Raw genomic sequence first — 25,358 nt, forward strand, 5'->3', positions numbered from 1 at the left:
AGAAAAAATGATATCCATGTAACCACTTACTTAGCATGTTCCATTATGATGTTTATACCTTGCCCCCACACTAAATCCTCCCTTCCAACACCTTTCTCCTGGGGCAGGGGAGGGGAACCTGCAGCCTGAAGGCCAGGAGTAGCTTTCTAGGTCCTTTAGTTTGACCTTCTGACTGAATTCAAGTGTTACCGGACAGATACTTTCATTAAGATTTGTTCTGCAAAGTTTAGATTCAAAGGGCCAAACTTGACCCTTGTCGTGGGGGACATTTATTCTCTTAACAATTTGGAAATATATGGGACACGTCCATAACTCCTTAAAGAGAGCAAGTTGAGTACAAAATCTTAATAACTCCTTACTAGTTGTAACCATGTATTCACTTCTTCAAGATGGTAATCCCCTTAACAATCTTTCCTCCTCATTGAATAAATTGCTTGTAACTTTTTTTCCCTTACCTTCTCTCCCTTACTTCTACTAAACAATCCAAGTAATTTTCTCACAAACTTGGCAAGAAAACTGATAAAATGATGAATTGGAAGGAAATACTACTTTCTAACCAAGGGTGTTGGGAAAAGTGGTACTACACAGGAATTACTGTGTAGCTGGCATAATGGAAAGAAGAATAGATTTGGAGAGACTGGGTTTGAGTGTTGACTCTATTAATTGTTATTATAGGCAGGTCTCCTAACCTTTCTTTGCCTCACCACATCAGTAAAATAGGGCAATAATATGTCTACCACTTAAGTGACACAGTTGTTAAGAGGAAAGCACTTGTGTAAAATTGTGGTGCTAGTTACAGGAGGCATTAAAGGAGTGATCCTTCTCTTTCTCTCTATATATGGTTAAACCAGAAGCCCCAAGGTGTGTTAACAATTGATCTTTATAATTAACCTCATTATTCCAGGCCACTAATTGCCGATTTTTATGTTGGCTATTTCTTCACCCAGAGCATGAATCTTAATAGTTAAAGAAAATTTCTTACTGGCTCAAAAATACTCACTGTTTTGTACTACAGTGTCACCTGAGTTTCTTTAGGTTAGGTGCTGAACCGCTCATAGACTGGGTTAAGCCTTCCTTCCCAGTCTGTAGTTCCTGGGCTCCTAATGTGGAATTTCCTTCAGTTTCTTCAAATCCTTTGTGTTACTTTGCATTGAGTTTGTCCTCCCTCTCCTGAATTCCAACTAGACCTGCTGATTTACAGTCTTTACTCCTTTTTTTTTTTTTTTTTACACTTTCCAGGTCATCCTTAGGAATTTTTTTGTGTCTTTGATTCTCCTAGCTCTGGTATGTTTCACAGATTTTTGGGATCTATTGAATGTATGTTGCTTGAGGCTGAGATACTTCTAGCACTTTCTGCCCAGTGGACAACTGTACCTTCCAGTTTATGCTGAGTGTATTTAACTCAGAGTTGTTTGTATTAGCTTTAGAGAGGGTGGAGTTTAAGTTCTTTATTTCTTCTAAAGGTGTTGTTCTTAACCCTTAGCTTGCTGAAATGTCTAATCTGGTAGTATAAGTAGGGAGGAGAATTGTATTTTTTTTTTCTATTCAGTAAAAATTTATTTAAATATCCCTTTACTGGTAAAGTATAAACTCTGAACATCCTAGCTCCCTTCTCGTTGTCTTTGGGAAAAAAAAATGTGAGTTCTTATAGATGTTAAAGGCACCAAATTTGTGTGTGTGAAAGTATGACTGTGGTGTATTCTGGTGGCTGATAGCTTGTTGTTTAAAGTGAGATTTTTTAGTTAGAGGTGGTGACTAAACTCAAAGTTATTTCTCTCATGCTGCTTTTTTCTAAAGTTTCTGTTCTTTGGTACTACAGCATGAGCCTCTTTAAGGAACCTGCACAGTAGAGATTAAGACCTCAGATGACTATTTATATCTGGTTCTGAGAGTGTCACTAATCCCTTTAGGAGTTTGATGCCTTTTAGTGCTTTAGGAAGGTTCTGACCACAAATCTTAGGAGGGACATGAATTAGAAAAAAAGACTCTTGGGAAAGGAGGCAGATTTAGGTAAGGGGGAAAAGGAAGATCTGCAGTGAGGCTTAAAGCAAATGAGAAAGCAAGGTCTAGGTGAACTCAGGGAATCTGCTTTTTGCTTCCCTGAGGTGCCTTGGATATGGAGAAGAGATAGGGCCTAACTTTAAAAGGTTATTGTGTAGTATGTATATAGTTTCTATCAATATATAGATAGCTGTCCTGAGCAGCTAGAAGAAGGCTGCTTGATGCTCTCTCTACCTCTTGTTCTTAATGAGTGTGACTTCACATATGGCCTCATTGACATGTCCCCTCCCCCCCCTCTCCGTTTTTTAAATCATTTGAAAAAGCCTTCTTATATAGGTGAATAATAGAAGTGTCATTCAGCAGAATTTGGCCGTCTCCCCTCTTTCAATAGTGGTAAATGAGACTTATAGTCCCAGTCTAGCATGATTGCTTATATCGATTCCTAAAATATGAGAAGTATCATGTCTGTTCTTTAGTCCTCACATTTAATGATAGTCACATATAATCAAAAAGAGAAAAATATATGAGAGAATGCTGTACCTTCTGAGCATCCTTAAAGTTGCTCCTTTTATAGATTTATTTATGCTAACTTTGTAAGGCTTTTATTTGAACTTTAAATGAAAAGAAATAGAAGAGGAGACCACAGGAGTCTTCTTTCATCTTTAATTTAATTTGATACATCTTGAGACATGAGGGCTATTAGTTCCCTCTTCTGTACCTTCTTTTTATTTTTTGTTCCAGTGAGACCATATTGAGTAATAACTTCTATGATTTTATATGAACTTATGTGAAGATACTTGAGAGAGAGGTAAGGAAAATAGGATGTCAAGTAGGGATTGATCAAGATCAAGGCTATGAAGAAAAAATAGGTTACTGACTTAAACTTTTGTGCAGAATTCTCATTGTCTGCCTTTAAAGAAGATATTAGCTATGATTGGGAAGTTCAGAGAAGGCCAATTGGAAGCTTTGAGTAATTCAGGTGTTTTGATGCTAAACACAAAGATTTTTGCACCTGGGATGGAGGATAGTCTATAGGAATGTGATTGTGATATTTCAGATTGCAAAATTACCCGACAATTTCTTCCTTTCAGCTGTGTCTATAAAGACACCTTACAGGGTCGCTTAGTGATAATGACTAGTATATTTATACTTCACCTCAAAGGAAATCCTCTTTCACCCAATGTGTACTGAGGCTGACAGTGCAACCAAAGTTAAATTCCCTGCCAAGGGAGAATTATCATTAATTGTAGATGCTCTTGTAAAGATCTGCTGTAATTAAAAATAAAAAAACCTAGATAATAAAAATGGGGAAATGATTAAACTTTGTTGTTGGCCATATGCATTAGCTGAGATTAGTTTTCTTTGTGCTAAAGTGATAACTTTTTGTTATCTCAAGGGACCCTGATGCACTTTACAAATAGATGTTGCTCATTATACTTTTATCTTTATACAGATCATTTTATCTGTAGTGAAACACAGTCACAGTTTAATAAATACATGGTAATTTTAGACATAGTTAGAAACAAGTTTAAATCTCATGTGCACGAGGACAACAAACGGAATTTATGGAGATAAGGAGTTAGCATCCTAATAATTCAGAAATTATCTACAGTTTAATTGACTAAAATAATGCATGACTTTCAGAAACACTAAAGTTTTTCCTATCCTTTTTTTAATTTAATTTTTTTAATGAACAAAAATTTGTTTTCTTTTTCCCCACTCCTTTTTGCTAAAGCAAATTTCATATTTAAGGTTTTTATAAAAAAAATTTTTTCTCATATAGTGTCCTTTTTACCTACCTACCCTCCCCAACTATTTTCTGCTTTGAAGCTACTTTTCTTGAGAGTGTGTCTTCTGATTTGGGGATGTCTTATATTTCAGTACTTGCTGTACCTTTTTAGTAAAATCTGCCTTTGAAAAGCTTTTGAAAATTACTCCCTCCCTGATAACAAAAGGCCATTGGATGATTTTCACCAGGTAGGGTAAGGGGAATTGGGAACAAGTCAACACTTACTACTTCAACCCTTCGAAGCTGCTTTTCTTTCTTCTTCCTCTTTGTCTCTACTAAATGAACTTCCACTCCTGTTGGGAAATAGGAGTATAGATATTTCTCCTTGCACCAAGGTGCTTAAGTCTCAGTCCTTAAATCCATTTTTATTTTAATTTTTTGCCTTTTGGAGGGCACTTGGGGTTAAGTAACTTGCCCAAGGTCGCATGGCTGGTTTTTGTGTGTGGGTGTTGTGTCTGAGGCCGGAACTGAACGGTCCTTCCGACTCCAGGGCCTGCACTTTTACTCACTGAGCCACCTAGCTGCCCCTCAGTCCTGAAGTTTAAAAGAAAAAAAAGACCCTAAATGGAAATCCACTCCTTTAACTACTTGAAAATCATTTATATCTTTCCCTCTACCTTTCTTTTGCAAATACATATATTCAGGCATTAAAGAACAATTTTTAAAAATTAAAAAAAATCAAAAGAAGACAATATTAGATTCCAGTTGATTTTGATTAACTATGCAACTTTTGAGTAAGTCATTGTACTTCAGTAAATAGAGGAAAGGCTCTTAATGATTAATGAAGATTGCTAAGAGGCTAGTCCAGGATGTTGACATAGTTCTACCTTCACCTTTGTTTCAGGGTGAAAATATCAGGGGGAAAAGAGTTGCAAATTGTATGTAAATATAATAGTAATAGCAGCTCATATTCTATTTTTAAATTTAGGTTAACTTCAGTCAACCTATATATGTTAAAATATATGAACAAGAAAACTTAACCCAACTACTAAACTAAAAGTATTTGTGTATTTTTCATGTTATTTATTCCTGTTGTTGAAATTCCTGTTGTATGTGTTAATTTTAACAAGGTAGTAACAAAGTAGTCAACTTGTCTGAATTTTGTTGCTGTTTAATAGTCTTTATGTGGTTATAGTTAGTAAATATAATGTTATTTTGGGTTTGTTTTCTTTACTCTTCTTCACTTCATATCTTCCCATATTTCATAAGGTAGTATTTCAGAATTGTTTTAAGTTAGTATCTATTCTAGAAGCAAAATCTAAACGCTGTTTGTTAATTGTTTTAATTTGCTTTAATTACCACTCCCCTCACACCATCTTAAGTTATTTGGAATAGTAGAAGTATATTTTAGAAAAGGAACAGATACCACTAGGCAGAGAGACTGTTAGAGAAAAGAGTAAATGAACTACTTCTCTGTTGCTTGGCCCAGTAACAGTTTTTTAACCAGACTCATAATTTGACTGGTATGAGTAAGTTACTCCCAGTGAAAAAGACTCTATCAAGGCAGATTATAAATGTTTTTCCACTTATAGTCTTAGAAGATTGCCTGAGACATTGAAAGGTAAAGTGATTTTCTTGATAATTAAAGAGTGTGCTGGGTTCTTTCAGATCTAGTTTGTCCTGATAAACTTTTGGATTGGGAAAATCTTGATTTGTAAGGTCATTAGTCTGTGTAAAGACTGTAGCAGTAAAGGTTTATCTGCTTTTTGTCCTTTTTCCCCAGAGCTGAAAAGTAGGCAAAGTTTCCAGAAGTTAACTGAACCTTGCTTATCCTTTAGACTAAGCATGTCCTTTTTCTTGATTTACAGGTCAGTAGAAAGGTGAGAGAGTAGCTTTTGAGTGCAACAGTCTCTTGTGTAAATGAAACAGTGTCACCTGTCAGGAATTTTGCTGTATAAATTATGTGGAACAGCAAATGGTAATGTTATGGAGGGGAAGAATAAAGTGCTCTTGTAACACTTGTGGGTTTATCTTTGTTTTGATAGTTCTTCCATGTGACCTCTGGGATAGAGTCCTATTTGGGGCCTCAGATCTTTTTTTCTGAGGGACTACAGAGATGGATAATGACCAATAATACCTCATCCCTTTTTGAATATGTACACTTTTAAAATATGGTCTTCAGATTTGGTAATTATTGACTCATAGTTGTTAATCATTAAGTGATTTCTGCAAGAAACCTTATAAAAATGAGTGTTTGTTGCTTGATTTGGATCTGGTAGAATATCGATATTGATCAAGAGAGAATCTGAAGTTTCTCATGTGCTTCTCAATTCAATATACCTCATCATTTTTATTATTCATCTATCACTGACTGAATATCATTAAGGCAGGTGACTTCCATTATGTTAATTCAATCAATATCCAAAAGTATTTATGGTAATGATGCCGCTCCAGGTGATGCTGTTTTGGTCTCTGACTTCAAGGAGTTTATAATCTCTTCTGGTCAAGAAACAGAGAATAATATGAGGCAGGATCACTTCACAAAATATGGTTGTCTGGTATTGACCACAAATGTTATAGTTCAGAGAAGGAGAAAGGTAATGTGTGGTAGAAGAACTAAGATTTTAAGGGAGTCAATTGTTTAGAATCATAATTTTAGAGCTGGAAGGATCTCAGAGATAGGATTGCTTTAGAGGAAAGGAAACTGAAACCCAAGAGGGTATGGGATTTTATTAGAGCCTGGGCCTCTTAACTCTACATTTAAGCCTCTTTTTCAGTATACTACACTATTTTCTAGTCTGTACCATAATTATTTATGTGTCTTATTCCTCTACCAGTATGTGCCCCTCAGGACAGGGACTTATCTATCTTACCTAAGCTTTGCAGCTCACTCCATGCCTAGAACTGTGGTCTACACACTGTAGGAACTTAATAAATGTTCTGTGATTTGAATTCTAGCACTTTCCATTTCAGCCAAAATGGACTGCTTTTCTTTCTCTTCAAGGTGAGATAAAATCAATTGATGGAAGTTCCTGATTTGACTGAGAAATACTTGAACCTTCTGAAATTGCTTATAGAAAGCAAGGGTAAAAAGAACGTTGATAATGAGTCTATATTCCTTCCATTTTCTCTCCTTTAAAGTATGCATCTTTCATTTTGGTCTGCCAGATTGGAATGTATGATAGTGGTTTTCTGTTCTTAGAAAGGTAGTAAGAAGTCTGAGAATGTGAATATATTTATGTTAGAGTTAGAATTCCAAGGAAACAGATCTGATATCAAAGTGTAGATATTAAGGCTGTTTAATTTTTTCTCTTCATGAAGTTGTATCCATCCATCTGTGTGTTCATCAGTTATTTCAATGGTATTTCAGATTTAGAGAAATGAATCCTTATCTCTGTGTACAGTCTAATCTTGATCCTATAATAGTTAGATGCAATTATTAGGTGTAGAAACATGAAGAACTTTCCATCTACTTCAAGGATCACCTAGCTGAATCCTTTTATATTAAAAATAAGGAAACTGAGGCTCAGAGAGAGGAAGTTACTTGTCCAAGGTCACAGTGTATCATCAGTGACAGAGCCAAGACTAGAATTCATTTCCTGGTCCCATGTTGTTACCTCTAGTCTGATTCTCAAAGGACCAAGCTTTATCAGTTGATACAGTACATTTTTTTTTTTTTAGTTTCAAATGTAAAAAAAAATAGAGATAGAATAAAAATCTTTATTTCAAAGTAAAATTTTATTATTATTATTGCATCAATTGATGTGCTTGGTCCCTCTAGTGTTTAGAGATTGGGGAATGGGGAGAGAAAGGTAGAACCAAGGCAGGGAGCAGGGTAGTAACTCCCCCAGTACAAAGGGTCTTAACTCATCCATAGAGAAAGAACCATCCATTCTTGGATGTTCTTCTGGCTGTTTAATATAAAGAACTTAAAATTAGGATGCTAAAACTCTTTCAGCCAACTGAAAATGGTATGCAGGATTTTTAGCTTAAGTAGGCTTTGAAGAATTCCCTCAGTAAGGAGGTCCCTGGTGATTTCTTAGCTCTACTATTTAGAGAAAGTGGGAGTTGGCTTTAGTTGGCAGCTCTTTGCATCCGCCATGGCTTATTTCGTTAGTTACTTCTAGGCTCATGGGTGACGTCTGTTTCCTGTGATTGAAACCACAAGAAGAAGTGGTAAGAAGCCTCTGTAGGATATGACTATCAAGCAAGAAGCAGACATTAGGCTGATATCAGAAAGAGGAGTATTAGTTTGCATGCATATCATTCTCTGGTCCAAATTTTCTATTTTTCCTGTAGATCACTGCCAAAATTCTCCAGCAGCCCTCTTGGTAGATTTCCTTAGATATGTCTAACTTCTCTTGTTTCACAGGTAGTGTTTTCAGAAACTATAGGTTGACACTATTGACAGTTGGTTGACATTTTGGCAAGGGGAATTTATCTTCTACCTGCTTGTGTGTACTTGATATTACTAGAGCCAAAAAAAGAAAAACTGGAGATATGGTTACAGAATATAAGAGTTAGAAGGGCCCGAAAGGTTTTATAGTCCAACTTGTCACTATGTACAGGAAACATCTATGTAGCATCTCTAGCAGTCACCTAAGTCTCTGTTGAACAGTTCCGGAATTGGGGAGCTCAGTACTTCAGTGAGTCAGCCTGCTCTTTCCCTTGGGCATCTTTAGAAATCTATGGCTAGTTTGATAAACTAGAGGCCCTTTGGAGCAAGATCTACCATAGCTTACAAATTTGTATAGTACTGGTTTGTGTTCAGCCCAATTCAAGGATGTTTAGTTCCTGAAAGTACCAGGTAGACCACATTATAACTCTCCCTTATAACACAATGCTGGGTCATTAATCTTTCTGTGTATTTCCCTTCTGAATGTCCTCCCATTAAAACCTCTGTCTGACTATATAAAGGGTCAGTCTTATTTTTGTCACAGTAGTTACTTTTCAGAATGTTTAGTTGGACCTGTTAAGAAGTATTGTAATTTTCTGACTAGCCAGATTATTAGTTCCAGCAGGCAGAATGCTGAGTTGTGAGTTTCTAAGAGTTTGTCTCATAGAAAAATGGAAAAGGATCTTTATTTAAAAAATTAGAGATTGATGTAGGCAGGTTTTGAAATTGTGTTAGGGTTGACAAGGAGCAGGGTGTCCTAGTGCTTCCTGGCTTCATGAAGAAGCAACAGCAGCTGCAGGAACTTCCTGTCTGCCAGGCCCTGGGTGTGTCACAAGTGCCTACCCTTCAGTAAGGGCAATCAGGCCTGCAGCTTACATCACAACATGGGAGGAGAAGACAGTTGCCATAGAGATTGAGAAACAGCATTCCTGAGTCACTGACTGTATTTTCAAATGAGTGGACCAACACCCCTTTTCCAAAGTAGTGATCTCAGTTTCTCTAAGCTAAGACAATGAAAAGAGAGGCCTCATAAAAGGAAGAGTAACCAAATGAGGTAGCTGGAACATGGGCACTACTCACATGGAACCTTCTCCCATCTTGAATTACCCATGTTTTTTCTACAGGTTTGAATAGGGCATGACTCCTAAAGAATTTGGAGGAGAAAGAACTTTGCCCTATCTTTTTTACATGATGTCAGAATTTATTTGTAGGCCATTCCCTCCACTTTTGCCAGTAAATGAAATGGGAGGAAACACCTTGTGGTACTTGATAGCAAAATGCTTTCTGAATAAGCTTCTTCTATATTGGCAACTTGTTTTCTCAACCCCTGAGTATGTTGTGGTAAAAGGTCCTGGCACCTTGTTCTGGTGGACCTGTAGTAGGAATGAAATGTTCCTAGCCTAGTTTCCACCTGTTCCTTGTGCTGGAAGAGTGAAACCTGAGTGGACTTCTTCCTTCTGTGCTATCAGCTATCTGGAATCCTGGTCCTGAGGCTGCAGGAAAAGCAGAGCAGAAGGCAAAGAGCTACTTTGTCCTTTGCATCCCAGGAGACTTCTTGGGTTTTCATCAAGTTTAGGTTAGGATATTTTGGGCCAGCCTGCTAGGACAGATTTTTTAAATTCTGATATTCAAAATAGGTTTTCTTTCATTTAATCATAAAAGAATAAGGTTTAGAGGCGGCTAGGTGGCGCAGTGAAATAGAGCACCGGCCCTGGAGTCAGGAGGACCTGAGTTCAAATCTGGCCTCAGACACAACACAAAAACTAGCCATGTGACCTTGGGCAAGTCACTTAACCCCAACTGCCCTCCAAAAAGCAAAAAAAAAAGTTATTACAGTTAGTATGCCTGTCTTTTGGTCTTGTTTTCATGTATGTTACTGTAGTAGTGGTATATAGTTCTCTTAATTTTGCTTATAATTTCATACATGTCTTTTCATACTTTCCTAAATATTCATACTTTTTTAATATGGTAAAATGACATTTTGTTTTTAACATGCCACAGTTTATTCAGTTTTTCCCTAATATATGGACACTAATTTTATTTCCAATTTTTTTTTTTGTATAAAGTGCTGATACGGATCTTTTTCTACTCTTGGGACCCTTCTTTGAGGTATATAGGCAACCACCATATGCAAAGCACTATTTTCAAACAGATCTGGGAAAATTATTCCCTTGTAATTCTAGATTTACAAGTAGCTTAAAGCAGAAACTAGGATAAAATTATTTAATAATCTTTGAATAACATTCCTGTTTTTAATCTAGTTACCAGATATTTCCTGAAGATTGTTAAAGTTTCCTGGGAAGTTTTAAAAGAAAACTCTTGGTTCTAGAATGGGATGTGGTGAGGGTGGGCTGAGAGATCCTTTTTTTTTAGTCATTTCACGAGGAGTAGGGCTCTGGATGGTTATATCTCAACTTGGCTTTTACACTGTATAAAGCCCAGTGCTTTGCACATGATTGGCAATTAATTAATGTTTGTTGAATTAGAAAATATACACTGGTGTTTATGACTGGGTTGGCCTTGGAGAGGAAAGAACTTTGGAAAAGTGCAGCCCAGCAGCCAGAGCTAGACCTTTCTTAGTGGTCACACTCCCTTGTGGCAGGGTGGTTGCTATCTCTGCTTCTGGGTTTGGCACCTTGACCTTTCTCTTCTTTAATTTTATTTCCTTAAACTGAAAAAAATTTAAGTTTTCTCAACTCTGTACATTTCATTTTGCAAATCCTTTGTTGCTCATGTCCCCTGAATGAACTGAATGCATCGCTCCTAGTTAGTCTGTCACCACTGACAAATAGTGAGATGGGAATCTAGTTCATTATCTCACTGTAATTTGTAGTTATTACTAGATTTTCCTCCTGAAGTGATCTTTATATCTTTTTACTTTTATTGGGAGTAAAAATTTTACTGTTTGTATTTATAGTTAGCCTTTGCCTCACATATAGTACAAAGGAACTGAAGTCCTGAGATTAACCCGTTGAATTTCATTATTTGCATGGCACTTTGCTGATGCTGGCATTGTAAAATACTTCATGGAATAGAGTAGTACTAAAAAAGGTTGGGAAAGTGAAAAGCAGAAGGAGGACACATGGATTATCTGCCTCCTTCCAGTAGGGAGAATGAGACAAATTTATGGCAAAGTATGTAATAATTGAATTCAAACCTGTTGCCTACATCATGCCAGGAAATAAAGTATTAATACTGTAGTAAGAGTTAAAAAATGGAAAAGATGCACTGAGGACTTTTTCTTGGATGTAAGGCTTCTGAATTTAATCCTCCTTGGCTATGAGGTTAGGAGTAGAAAGAAATTGTTGGCTGCAAGTGGCATTCGTTTTCTGTCTTAACTTAGTGTGGGCTAAGCCCTTGCTGCAGGTTTATTGTTATCTTCCTCAGCTTGAATGCTGTCCCATAATTGGATAATGCCCATGAGGACAGCTGGCAGATGCATTTGTGTGGGTTGAAGTTGAAACGCACATGTCTTCTCCTTGCTATTCACTCATAGGAAGGGAGTTTGTTTCTAAGGGTTCAGCTGACAGAGTTATTCTTAAGGGTTAAGCTTCGTTGTCACAGGTTTCTTCTCCAGTTTGCCCAAGTTATATGAATGCGTATGCTATCCTTGGCTATACAAAGCTGATTTGTGCTTTTCCTCTAGTGGTAGTGGTTTTCGCTGAGTATTGTAGTCTTCTGTGTGAGTAGTGGTTGGTATTTATGGATGTTATAGTAATTTTCAAGTATTTGAATGGCTGTCATCTTGAAGAGATATTAGGCTTACTCTGTTGGACCTCAGGGCAGAACCAGTAACAATGGGTGAAAGTTGCAGAGACAAATTCGGACTGCCTAAAAATTAGTTGTGCTAGAGAAGAATGAGCCAATTTAGAAGATGGTGGGTTTTCTTTTCTCATTAGAGGACTTTAAAGCAGTAGTTGAATTGTTCTTAAAGTACGTTGCTATGTGGATTCTTTTTTTGGATATAGTTTGGACTTGATGGCTTCAGAGCTGTCTTCTAACTGTAATTCTGTAACTGTTGACCAGGATTAGGTGTGTAGTCTGTGGGTATGGAACAGTTTTTCTGTGTGAAACCTACCTACAACTGTTGTCTTATTAACATCATGCTGTAACCAACTAACTGGTTCAAACACAAGGTACATTTTACCAGGAATCTTTGGGGTTAACACGATTTCCATTCACAGGATGATCTATTACTAGAAGCTCCTGTCTACTTTGCTGACACCCTCAGCAATTCTAGGAGATGTGTTATTTGGTGATTGTTATTTGGCATTTATTCGTTAGGAAATAAGAGGCACAAAGAGGATCAAATCAAAATCCAAGTTTATTGGGAAGTCAAAAGTGGTATTCATTTTGCTTACTTTGTCATGAAGTTCATGCTGCCATTTTCTAGAGTTTTGCATTTCCTTCATACTGAATTGAGTTTTCCATGAACAGACGGGTATTAGGGAAAGGGTTTCTGCTGAATCTATTAATGAATTGCATTTAAGGATTGTAGAAGCTATACAAGAAAACATGAAGTCACAAGTTCTGCAAATTTTTGCTTCTTTTAGTAGCAGCATTATGGAGGACTGAACAAGTGATAATATCCTTTAACTTTGTAGTTCTGGGGCAGCCAACTTCTCTACGTGCCTCAGATGAGCTCATTGTGTAGTTTGAACTTTGGAGTGCTACTCTAGTGTCGGCTTGACGGAACCTTAACATTAGTGAATAAACTGTTGTCATAAGATTTATGATTTTCCTATTAATTGATATGATATGTGTAATGATTATGCTATTTAGATTTGTTGGAACTTTCCTACTTTCTGTGGGACCCTGACCTGGGAGCTGAGATTGCTGCCAACATGCTGTAACCGAAACTGATCAGTCAGATCCCCTGCCATTCTAACAATCTCTGACTTAAGTCATTCTAACTAAAGTCACTAAACATGTAGTTTAGAGGCTGGTTCCTTTCATTTGACAACATTAAGTGTAGACTTGGAGGCGGAGTATGTGCATATAACGCTGGGCGGGGCAAGATGGTGATGTCTGAGCAGGTCTCCCCCTTATTCACAAAACTCCAGTGGCCTTCTTTTTCCTTCAGGATTAAATATGAAATACTTTGGCTTTTAAAACATTTACAACATGCCCCCCTTTTATTTTCCCAGTCTTTTCATACTACTTACTCTTCCCATACACTCTTCGACCTTTACTGTTCCCACCAAAGAGATACTTCATCTCCCAGCTCCCTGAACTTTCACTGGCTTTCCACTATGCCTAGAATGCTCTTTCTTATCTCTTCTGGCTTCCCTGGTTTCTTTCAAGTCTCAGCTAAAATCCTGCCTTCTGCAAAAAGCCTGTACCAGTCCCCATAGTGCTTGTGTCTTCCCTCTGTAATTATTTCCAATTTATCTAGCATATATTTTGTTTGTATATGACTGTTTGCATGTTGTCTCCCCCATTTGATTGTGAGCTCAGGTTTTAGCACAGTTCCTGGCACATAGTAAGATGCTTAATAAATGCTTGTTGACTTGACTCTATAATTTATTTTTAAAAAGGTTTTATTAGGGGCAGCTAGGTAGTACAGTGAATAGAGAGCACTGGCCCTGGAGTTAGGAGGACCTGAATTCAAATCCGGCCTCAGACACTTAATAGTTACTAGCTGTGTGACCTTTGGCAAGTCACTTAACCCCAACTGCTCTGCATTTCCCCCCCAAAAAAAGACAAAAAAAGGTTTTATTGGTGCTTTTTAAAATGACAATTGATTTCATTTACTGGTACCCCCTTGCCTCACCATAAAACTCTCCCTTGTAACAAAGTATAGTTAAGCAAAACAAACTGACACATTGACCATATTGGATGTCATATGCCTCATTCCACACCTTTAATCTACTACCTTTCTATGTACTAGAGAGTGTTATATTTTATCATTAGTCCACTGTAGTCAAGATTGGCCATTGAACTGTTCTGACATGTTTTAGCCTTGTTAGTTCATATAAATCTCAAGTTACTACTGAATTCCTCATATTTGTTTTTCACATTGCTATAATATTCTGTTGCAAACGAAGAGAACAGTTTATATAGTAACAGTATTGTAAAGGTAAACAACTTTGAAAGACTTAAGATCTCTGATCAATGAAATAACCAACTGTGATTCCAGAGGACTGATGATTATGATCTCTACTACCCACATTCTGACAAAAAAAGATGATATATTTAATGTACAGAATGATAAATACACATTCTGAATGTAGAGAATGTGGAAATTTTTTTTATTCTGCATATTTGTTACAAGGATTTTATATTCATTTTTTTTCTTTTAAATTGGGATAGTTGTGGAAAGGAAAGAAAATAAAATTATTTTAATTTTAAAAAATCAATTACATTTATATACCATAATTTGTTTAGCTTATCCACAATGTATTTCCAAGGATTTTTACCTCCTACCATGAAGGTGCTGCTAGGAATATTTTGCTATATATAGAATTTTCTGTCATTGATTTCCTTTGGCTATATACACACTAATGAAATCACTGGGTCAAGAAGAATTGAGTGACTTTTCCTACATAATTCTCAATTCTTTTCTAAGCATTGGACCAATTCACAGCTCTACCGGTGGTGATAGTTCCTGTCCTCCCAATAATCTTTCTGATGTTAAAGTCTCTCTGACTTTTTTTAAATCATCTTTACTAATCTGGGAAAACTTCAGATTTTTACTAATAGGTTTTTCTCTTATTAGTGCTATGGAGCAATGTTTTTAATATGGTGTTGGTAATTTGTATTTCTTCTGAGAACTGTTCATATCTTTTGACCTCTTATCAAGTGAATGTTTCTTGGTCTTATTTGTGTTAATTCCCTATATATCTTAGATGTCAGATTTTTATCAGATATTTGATGTAAAATACTTAACTGTTCTCATAAAATACAGTAATGAAGAGTGGAAATATGATGTACACAACAACCTCTAACTGACCATAGTCTGGTAATCCTCTCATGTTAGATTCCTAGAAATATACTGTGAATAAGGAAGCTCCCTGTTCTTGAAGGAAGAGACTATCCTTAAGTTATTTAGTTGTTTGTTTGACTTCACACAGATGCCTGTTTTTGGTATCATGATGTATCTTTGCTTCCCAGGAAACTGTTACAAAGGAATGAGTTAGGATACTTGCTTAATTTCTTAATTTCTTTAATCATAAGATACCTTTTGCCACCAAAATTGCAAATATTATTGTTTGTATTGCAAAATTGTCATGTGGTAACTGACTCAGAGCCCTGACTTACTCTTTACCCTGAAGAGAGTGTAGGGAAAGCTTTTTGTCATGGTGACTAATGATCTTGGTATAATAGCAGTGATCAGAAATACAGTAACCAGACATTTGTGTGGTACTCTGGACTCTAAATCTGGTATATTTTTGAATGCTGTGTTGATTTTATAAAATTAGTTGAATTTAGAGATTTCCATCTCTGTTCCAGGTAAAATCCTAGCACTTTAACATTCTAGTCAGTTAAATGAAACTATTTCCATGTCCCAGGTAGTAACCCTTAGTTTTTTTGGCTCCAGCAAATTTTATATAGAAAAATCTTGTAGAATAGATGTATTTTCTCCCCCCCCCCTTTTTGGAGGGGGGAAGGCAGGGCAACAGGGGGTAAGTGATTTGCCCATGGTCACATGGATAGTAAGTGTTAAGTGTCTGAGACTGGATTTGAACTCGGGTCCTCCTGACATCAGGGCCGGTGCTCTATTCACTGTGCCACCTAGCTGCCCCTCTGGAATAGATGTCTTTAAAAGGCTTGATTCTTTAATTCATTGTTTTTCTTCAGTAAGTATATTTGTATGCTAGGAGGTAGTGATGTGCAGAGTGGAGGAGATAAGAAGAGAGGTAAAACAGTACAGCCAAACCAAGGTCACAGGAAGTAGATTTGGAAGGATTTGGGGGGGCACAAGGAGGTAAGGTCTCAGTGGGATGAATGCAGAGAGAAATTGCCATTGAAAACAATTAAGAGCTTCTCAGGAAATACTAATTTATTGATTCATCAAGTATTAAGTGCTTACACTGCACAAAGCACTATGCTAGGCCTTAGGAATACAAAGACAGGAAAAAAAAATGTAGACCATTCCTGCTGTTAAAGGAGTTTATACCCTTATCTTTTTTGGGGAGTAGTGAAGGTGGGAAGAGGAACAACATGTATGCAGTTGAGTGAAATATATAAATAGCCATTTTGGCTAGTGCTTGGAAGGGAAGGCACTAACAGCTGTAGAGAACAGGAAGGGTCTCTTGTAGACCTTGGCAGTTGAAGTAAGTTAGGGCTTCTGAGAGATGGAAGTAAGAAAGAATTTTGTTCCAATCAGTATGAGCTAAGCTGAGCAAAGATATGGAGGTCAGGTCTGGAAGGAGAACAGTAAGTGAACCATTTTGGTTCTAACCAAGAGTGCCTAAGGGGAGAAATGTGTAGTAACCTTGAAAAAGTAGACTAGAGTCAGATTGTAAACGACATTAGATGCCAGAGAAATTTATATTTTATCTCAGAGACAATAGGGGGTTACTGAAGCTTCTGGAGAGGGTGTGAAATAGTCAGATATCTGTGATTTAGGAATATTAATTTAACAGTTGCATGGAGGTTGAATTTTGGGAGGAGAGAAACATAAGATAGCATAATTAAAAGACTCTTGAAGCAATCCAGGCAGAAGTGATCAGGGCCTGAAGTAGATGCTAGTAGGAAAAAAAATGTTTGTAAGACATGTTGTGGAAATAGAAGGGACAAAACCTTTTGATAAGAGGGAGGAGGGAAGATGAAGAGTTAAGAATTACATAGGCTGTGAACCTGAAAGATGGTAGTGCCCTCAGCAGAAATAGGAAAGTTGGGAAGAGTTGGTATGGGGGAGAGGAATAAGGTAAGAAATTCTGTTTTGAATACATTGACTTTGAAGTGCATATTTTGATATACAGTTGGAAATGTCCAATAAACTGTTGGAGATGTGAGAATGAAGGTCAGGGGAAAGATTAAGGCAAAATCTATAGATCTGGGCATCTTCTACCTAGATATACTAATTAAATCCATGGAAACTTATGAAAGAAGAAGATCCAGGACTGAGCTCTGGGGGTGATCCACTAAAGGAGACTGAGAAGGAGGGGCCAGATAGGAGAAAGACCAAGAAATAGTGTCACGAAAACCCAAGAAATAGGCGAGATGAGAAGTAGTAATGTCAAGTGCTGCAGAAAGATCAAGAAGGATGAATCAGTAAATAGTTAATAAACATTTCTTAAGCAACCTACCATGTTAGAGACATGGTTAATTCCTGAGGATACAAAAAGAGTCAAAAGAGAGTTCCTGCCCTCAAGGTTGCTGAGGGTTGGAGTTCACAGTCTGTTGGAGGATCTCTCAATATCAGTGGATGAGGAATGAAAAAAGACTGGCTGTCAGAAAGAGCAATTAAGAGTTTATTGGTAATTTTGGAAAAGAGTTTCCAGATTGTAAGGGATTGAGAAATGAGTGAGAGGAGAGGAAGTGGAGGCAGTATATATAAATGACTTTTTCTAGGAATTTGAAAAGCAGGAGAGCTTTAGGATATTATTTCGAAGGTGATGAGTCAAGAAGGAATTCTGTTTTGTTTTGAAGGATGAGGGAAATTTAGGAATATTTATAGACAGTAGGAAGGGAACCAACAGATAGGAAGAGATTTGAGGGTTAAATACCGGGCATGATTGAGAGAACAATAAACTGTTGGATGAAAGGGATAGAATCAAACACACACACACACAGATATAGAGGAATGGGGAGGGGGGAAGAAAGATCACCTTTTCATTAGAAACTAGAACAAGGGAGGAGAGAATGAGTGATGTTGCAGAGGACTTTTTAAGATACACGGTAGGGGAGCAGAGAGGAAGCTCAGGCCAATGGTCTCTATTTTCTTAATAAACTATGAAGCAAGCTTCTCTGCTGATAATGGTGGGGATAGAGATGGGGCTTGGTGTAGAAGATGGGAGGACATTATAGACATAGGATAAAGAGTACAAATATAGCATCATTTACCTTCTTAGTCTACTATTATCTGCTCTTCCATGTTCCCTAGGACCCCTTTTTTCAGGATTCTGGGGAACCTACCCAAAAAAGTTCATTAATACAACAAAGAATCCCTTAAAGAATATGTATTTGAAAATATACTGTGCTTTAAAGATTTTTAACTTGGAAGCTTTTAAACTTTCCAAATAACAAGTAAATAATATCCCCTTTTCCCTCTGTTGGGTTCCATTCAAACCCAATTTGACAAATTGTGTTGGTATCTTGTCAGGTTCTTAAAAATGCGATTTTTACCTGTTGCTTTGTTTGCTATTTGTCTCTGCCCTCTGCTGGAGTGTCAGGATTATGACAGATGTAAGCAGCCTTTCATTTATTAATGGAGAGAGAGAGAGAGAGAGAGAGAGAGAGAGAGAGAGAGAGAGAGAGAGAGAGAGAGAGAGAGAGAGAGAGAGAGAGAGAGAGAGTGTGTGTGTGTGTGTGTGTATGTGTGTAAAACTAGTGAAAACAGAATGCCTACAGTTTTGTTACAAACCCAGAGGCAAGAATTCATGAGAATTCCTAAGTAATATAGAAAATACTAGATTAAGAATGCAGAGACCTAAATGTTAGACCTAGTTCTGCCACCTAACCAGCTGTCATAATCTAAGTAAAGGGAAAGGAACTTAGAACCACTGAAAGAAAAAGTGAAACATTTATCTTCCATATGCGCTATGCAATATCATCCCTAAATTCTGTCATTTCTTTCTCTGAAATGACTTTCAGATTTACCTTTTCTTTTCCATTCCCACTACTACTACCATTGTCCTGTCTGAATCACTGAAACAGCTGACCTTTCTGCTCTACACACCATTTGGAGTATAATACTCCTGAAAGACTACTTTCATTGTGTCAGTCATGCTCTTACTCAAGTAACTGGGCCTCCTTCTATTTACTTAGCATATCAAATCTAAAATCTGGTCTGTCCTCTAGAATCTGTCTTTATTCAATACAGTTTTTTTCCACTATTTCTCAATGTACATTTTGTACATTTGAACACGTCCTTCCTTTGATTATTTAAATCCTATTTCTCATTCAAGGTCTAATTCAAGTCCTTCCCTTATTTGTTTGTTAGGAAACTAATCTCACCAACATATAGCTGTTTCTTCTCTATTTACTTAGATTCAGCAACATAAAGGATCCTCTCAATCAGGACAACTTGTGGTATTTTTGTCATTGTTCAGCCTTTTTTTTTTCCCAGTTATGTCTGACTCTTTGTGACCCCATTCAGAGTTTTCTTGACAAACCTGAAACTGGAGTGATTTGCCATTTCCTTCTCCAGCTCATTTTATAGATGAGGAACTGAGACAAACAGGGTTAAGTGACTTGCCCAGAGTCATACGGCTAGCAAATGTCTGAGGCTGAGATAGAATGACAAGATTCAGAGAGGGTATCGCAGTCATGGCAAGCACAGGTTTGTTACTGCTTCTCTTTGTTATACATCACCTGCAAGGAGACTGGCTTTCCTCTCCATTGGAGGGGTAGTACTGCCTTGGGGGAGAAAGGTATCTGTAAGAGTGGTGATTCAAGGGGCATCTGCTCTATTACTATGTTCCTATAAGAAGAGGAGTTGGGTTTAGGGTTCGATGAGAACAAAGGGGATCTGAGACTAGATCAACTAGTCTCACTTTTAGCTTCTTTATTGAAAAAGGTATATGCATTTCTCTTTCAAACTTTCTCCCTCCCATTTGCACCCTAACTCTTAACCCCACTCAGGGGGATAGTTTGGCAGTTTCTTCTCTATTATCTGTCAGTTGGGGATGTGGGGATATAACAGATCCTTTCCCATTGTTTTCTCTTCTCTTTTCCTAATCCATCTTGTGCTTAGAGTGTTTTCTCACATTTTCACTAAACTGTCTCCCTCTTTTTCCTCCTTTCTTCTGTTTCATAGACTTTGAAGCGGCTCATGGCAGATGAGGTAAGGTGATTTTATTCTGCATGTAGTTTTCATAGTTCACTTCCTATTCTGTGATGATTACCAATTGTCAGATCATGTTTCCATGTACACGTGCTTCCCAGTACTGTGTAACTGACATTGTCTTTCACAAGCTTATCCATATTCTTTTCCCTATTCTTTGCTGTGTTTGACCTTAATTGCATGTACTTTTTCTCTGGCATATATGGTGCCCATAGAAAGTTCATCATCTTCCAAGATTAACATGGTATCCTTAAACTCTGAACTGTCTGCTTATTTAAGATGGGCATTAACCAGTTTTAAAGTCCTGAATATAGTTGCAAATATTTATAATTAACAGTTGCATGAGGAGGGACTGCTGCAGGTTATTGGTGGTTCTTTTGGCAGCTGTGCTTGGGGCTTGTTAGTGAACATATTATAATTTTCCTCTGCCAGGGATGGTCCATGAATACTTGAAGGTAAGATTCCAGTTAATTCTGGAATATAAATGAAGAAAGTGCATGTGCATCTAGGAAAAGGAGCTCAGACTGAAGTTCATATCATTATTTGTAGGACATCCAACTAGCAGAGTAGGTTGATATTCATTTGAAACTACATATTGAGTTCTTAGTGCTTATATAGCACTCTTTGCTAAGTGTTGTAGGCTAAATAGAATTAAGTAAATGACACGGTCTTTTTCTCAATGGAATTTGCTCAGATATTTTATACTAGAAGGATTGGAATTTAAGAACACTTTGAAGGACCAAGCAAATTTTTGTGTCAATTGATACGCCTGATCCTTTTAGTTAAAGACTGTGGTCCTAGATAGCTTTGGATTTGGCAGAGAAATTCTGCAAGGGCTGGTTTCCCTTCTTGCTGGTGCTTGAGGGAAATAATGTATAATAATAGTGCAGGTAGGTTAGAATATTAGGTCTCAGCTCTTTTGAAGCTAGAGAATGTAGTGAAAGGTAAAGAAAGTATTAGTTTTACTTTAAAGGCTCAATAGTGGCTCAACTTTGGAGAAAATGTGCAGTGATGGGCTTAGCTTGCTATGAAGTCTTTTGATAGTAGTTAGATCCATTTCATACTAGAAAAATCCTGCAACTGGGTTGGGGTCTCCTGTCACTGACCCCTCAGAGCCATGGGTGCATAAGACCTTAGATGATTGGCTACATGATGTGGTTTTTAGTGCAGAGGTAAAGCTGGATCAGTGCTAATTTTATTTCTCTTTTTTAGCTGGAGAGATTTACCAGCATGAGGATAAAGAAAGAAAAAGAAAAGCCCAATTCTGCTCATAGGAATTCATCTGCATCCTATGGTGAAGATCCTTCTGCACAGTCGCTTCCGGAAATCTCAGATGAGCAAGTATTAGGCCTTTTTGAACAGATGCTGGTAAGTTCATAACCCTGAGAAAAATTGCTTATCCCTGAAAATGTATCATTGGGCACAATATGGCCCGTTCCATATAGTACTTCCTCAGTGAACCTTTCTGGCTCCATTACAAAAATCTTAGGTTTAACTGGGTACTAGAACACAAGAATGTTCAAGGACTAGCTCACTTCTGTGAGTTAGGCTTTGTACCTTATTGGCCATTTTCTGAATGCTCAGGTCACCTGCCAGGTATGTGTGGAGAAAATATTCAGATTCTACTGATGGACAGAGCTAGTCTCTTGAGAGCATTTGCAGGGGGAGAGGGAATGAAACATAAGCAAGTGAGATACAGGGAAGTGTAATTTGCCCAGTCACAGAGTTAATCATGAATCTGGTAAGAGAACTCAGAGTGACACTTCAGCATATACCAAAATCATTAGACAGATATGCTTTGCAGATTGGGACCAGCAACAGCTGATAGGTTTTATATAATAGAGGGTTTTAAAAAACATGTTTATTTTTTGCATTGTTTAGCACACAATTTACTAAGCTGTAAGTTCTGGTAGGGAACCCCATCTTATCCAAACTTTACATCTGTCCCGGTGCCTAGTGTAGTGTTCTGACTATATTAGGACTTGATAAATGTTATTGGAATTAAATAAGCAGAAAAAGGACAAGTTAATCACATCTTTTGAGGAGTTGAAATACTTTTTTGTAAGCTTGCATAAGACTACAATATTTTATATGTTGATATACTGTATAGATATAACCTTACATAGACACCATACTTTATTTTAATTTAAACATCATGGTGCAGTGAACAAGGTCTGGGTTTGAATCCTAGTCCTGATGCTTGATAGCCATATGATCACAAGTATAAATCATTTAAACTCTTAGCCTCAGTTTTTTCTCCTATAAAATGAGGATAATAATAGTTGCTCCTTCTACCTCATAGGGTGATTGTGAGGAAAGTACTTTAAGAAATTTTTTTTATTATTTTAAAAATATTGTACATTTCATTTTATTTCATTCTTTTTTAATATCTGCTTTTATGTTTGTTTTACAATATACCTAATATATTGATACAGCAATATATGTATATAATCTATAAATAAATGTTTATATTTAGGAAAAAAATAAAAAAACCAATTTTTTATAATATGAAATTGCAGATCTCTGTTACATACAGATTGCTTTTTTTTTTTTTAAAGCATAGAATAAAGTCAACATGTTAATATCAAGACTTTCCTGTTTGAACTTCTTTGGTTCTCTCTTCTTTGCATTTAAAAGATAAAGTTTCAAAGGCCTTCTTTTCTTTTTTTTTGGCATTATTATCACCTTTCTCCCTCAGTTTAAAAAAACAATCCCAGCCCTCCTATTGAAAAGTGAGCATAGTTAAATAAAGCAAATCTATACATTGGCCATGACTGAAAATATATACATATCTCATTCTTCACTTTTAAGTCTATTACCTCTCTGTCATCAGGTGAATAGCATTCTTAATCATATGTCCTTTTTGGGTCTTGGTTGGTTGTTGCATTAGTATGAGTTCTTAAGTTTTCCAAAGAATTTTTCTTTCTAATGTTGTATAATTGTTCTTCATTCTGCTCACTTTCCTGTGCATTAGTTCTTATAGATGTTCCCTGGTTTCTTTTAATCCTTTCCTTTCATCATTTTGAAAAATGCAATAATATTTTATCACACTTATATGTTAAAATTTGCTTAGCCATTTCCGAACTGATGGCTATCCCCATAGTTTCTAGTTCTTCACAACAACAAAAAGTGCTGCTCTAAATATTTTTATAATTATGGGTTTTGAGGAAAGTATTTTCTAAACCTTAAAATACTGTGGAGATTGGGGTGGCCAGGTGGCTCAGCGAGTAAGAGCACCAGCCCCAGTGTCAGGATGACCTGGGAGATCGAATCTGGGCTCAGATACTTAGCACCACACCCAGAAATAACTGGCCGTGTAACCTTGAGCAAGTTACTTAACCCCAATTGCTTTAAAAAAAAATACTGTGGAGATGTGAGCTGTCATTTCCTGTCATTATTGACATCTCCTTTAACAGTGATCCCAAGTAGGGACAGCTGAGCTATCTAGAGACAGAAAGTGTGATCTCTATCAGGAGGTCTCAGAAGTAGCACTGATAACAGGTCAGCAAAGGTAGACGACATATTAGTGGTGTGTCAGATAGTATATGCAGTGTTTCAAACATATTCCCCCACCTCTGCAAATAAGGGAAAGAAGTGAATTTTCTTATCTCTCCTAGAACAAGCTTAATTATTATAATTGCACAAAGTTTCAGTTTTGGTTTTTTAATTCTTATTCTTTCAAAGTTGTTTTTCTTTATATTGTTGTAGTATTGTTTATTAAAGTCCTGGCTTTGCTTTTACTTCACTTTTCATTAATTTGTAAAAATCTTTCTTTGTTTCTCTATATTTTTCATATTCATTTTTTAATGGTGAAGTAATACATCATTACACCCATATACCATAGTTTATTAAAATGTTTCCCAGTTGATGGATATCTACTTTGTTTCCAGGTATTTGGTACTGCAAAACAGCACTGATATAAATAGTTTGGTGTATATGAAACCTTTCCTGACTTTGACTTACTTAGGGTATATACCAGCATGCTATTCTTAATGGTTACTGCACAAAGAAAGCAAATCAGCTTTGCAGATTTCACTTACGAGTTTTGTGTAGGAGTAACTTATTTCTGAGGTTCACCTGTATCAAAGTTAATTTCCTAGAGGCAGCTAGCTGTCCTAGTAGATAGATCATTGGACTTGAAGTCAGGGTAACCTGAGATAAAATTCTGTCTTGGAAATTTTCTAGCCATGTGACCCTGGGCATGTCACTTACACTTTTGCACAGTCTCAGCTTCATCATCTGTAAAATGGGTATGACTAATAGCACTTTCCTCACAGAGTTCTTGTGAGGACCAAATAAGATAATATTTTTATACCATTTTTACATGCTTTGCAAAGAGTTATATAAATAATAGCTATTTTTTAAAAGATATGATTTCTGAGGTTCATAACAGGGCTGAGTGTATGCTGGGTCAGTGGGGGATAGAAACCAAGACTGTAGTTGTTGGAACACTTTGGACTATTTTCCAGACCAAAAACATGTCTAGAAAGGACTCAGAAACTTAGTTAACATTTGGTATTCTGGGAACCAATTTCTTTCTTAGAAAGGGAATTGTTTGCTCTGAGCAGAATGGAACCCTTGCAGACTAACTAATTGTGTCTTGGTTTCCTAAATAAATCCTCACTTGTGCCTGAAGTAAATATGTGGTGTTTCTAGTCTTCATCGACTGTAAAAATTTTACAGAAAAATAATATTAGTTGAGACAGGCAGAATTCTTGCGTACTTCTGAATATTCTAAGTGTAATGTGTTGAATTGAATTTTAGCTTTTTCAGGTATAAAGTAGAATAAGATAATTCCTTTAACTTCATGACAATGTCAGGGTATAGAATGAGGGTATATGGAACTCCATTAGCCAATGGATGATAGAGCTTGCTTCCTGATGAGTCGACTCCCGCTAACACTTTTTGTCCTAGGACCAGCTTTAGTGGACACGCTCTGGACTCGCGCTTGTCTTCTTTACCAGTGTGCACTTAAGATATACACAAACTTTATGTCGTAATTGTGACCCTAAAGATTCCTTACACGAAGGTACCTGATATCATCTCTGATGGGCTAATCATTTTCTCCCTATAGGAGCCAATAGTATCTTATATATATTGCCCTTTAACCTAGTCTCTACAAGGAGGAAGAATTGGTTTAGGTTAATATCACCCAAGGAAAGCTACAAAATTAGCTGATGCCTGAGGGATGACACTTCTTAGATGGTGTAATATAAACATTTAAAGTCTACCTTCTTGGTGAGAGAACTATGCCATATGAAGAGGTTTAGTGTCCAGAG

General features: G+C 36.8%; 1 protein-coding gene across 1 annotated transcript in view; it reads left to right on the forward strand.

Annotated features, from left to right (window-relative positions):
* The window catches only part of DIAPH1 (diaphanous related formin 1), an 82,703-nt gene that overhangs the window by 1,649 nt on the left and 55,696 nt on the right, over window positions 1-25,358 (forward strand). Inside the window, exons 2-3 of the mRNA XM_069107375.1 lie at window positions 20,053-20,079; window positions 21,292-21,447. Coding sequence (XP_068963476.1) covers window positions 20,053-20,079; window positions 21,292-21,447 — 183 coding nt within the window. The remainder of the gene's footprint in view (window positions 1-20,052; window positions 20,080-21,291; window positions 21,448-25,358) is intronic.

Source organism: Petaurus breviceps, unplaced genomic scaffold (assembly GCF_028583685.1).
Source record: "Petaurus breviceps papuanus isolate PSGF00001 unplaced genomic scaffold, PetGlider_PUasm1.0 90035, whole genome shotgun sequence".
NCBI lineage: Eukaryota > Metazoa > Chordata > Mammalia > Diprotodontia > Petauridae > Petaurus > Petaurus breviceps.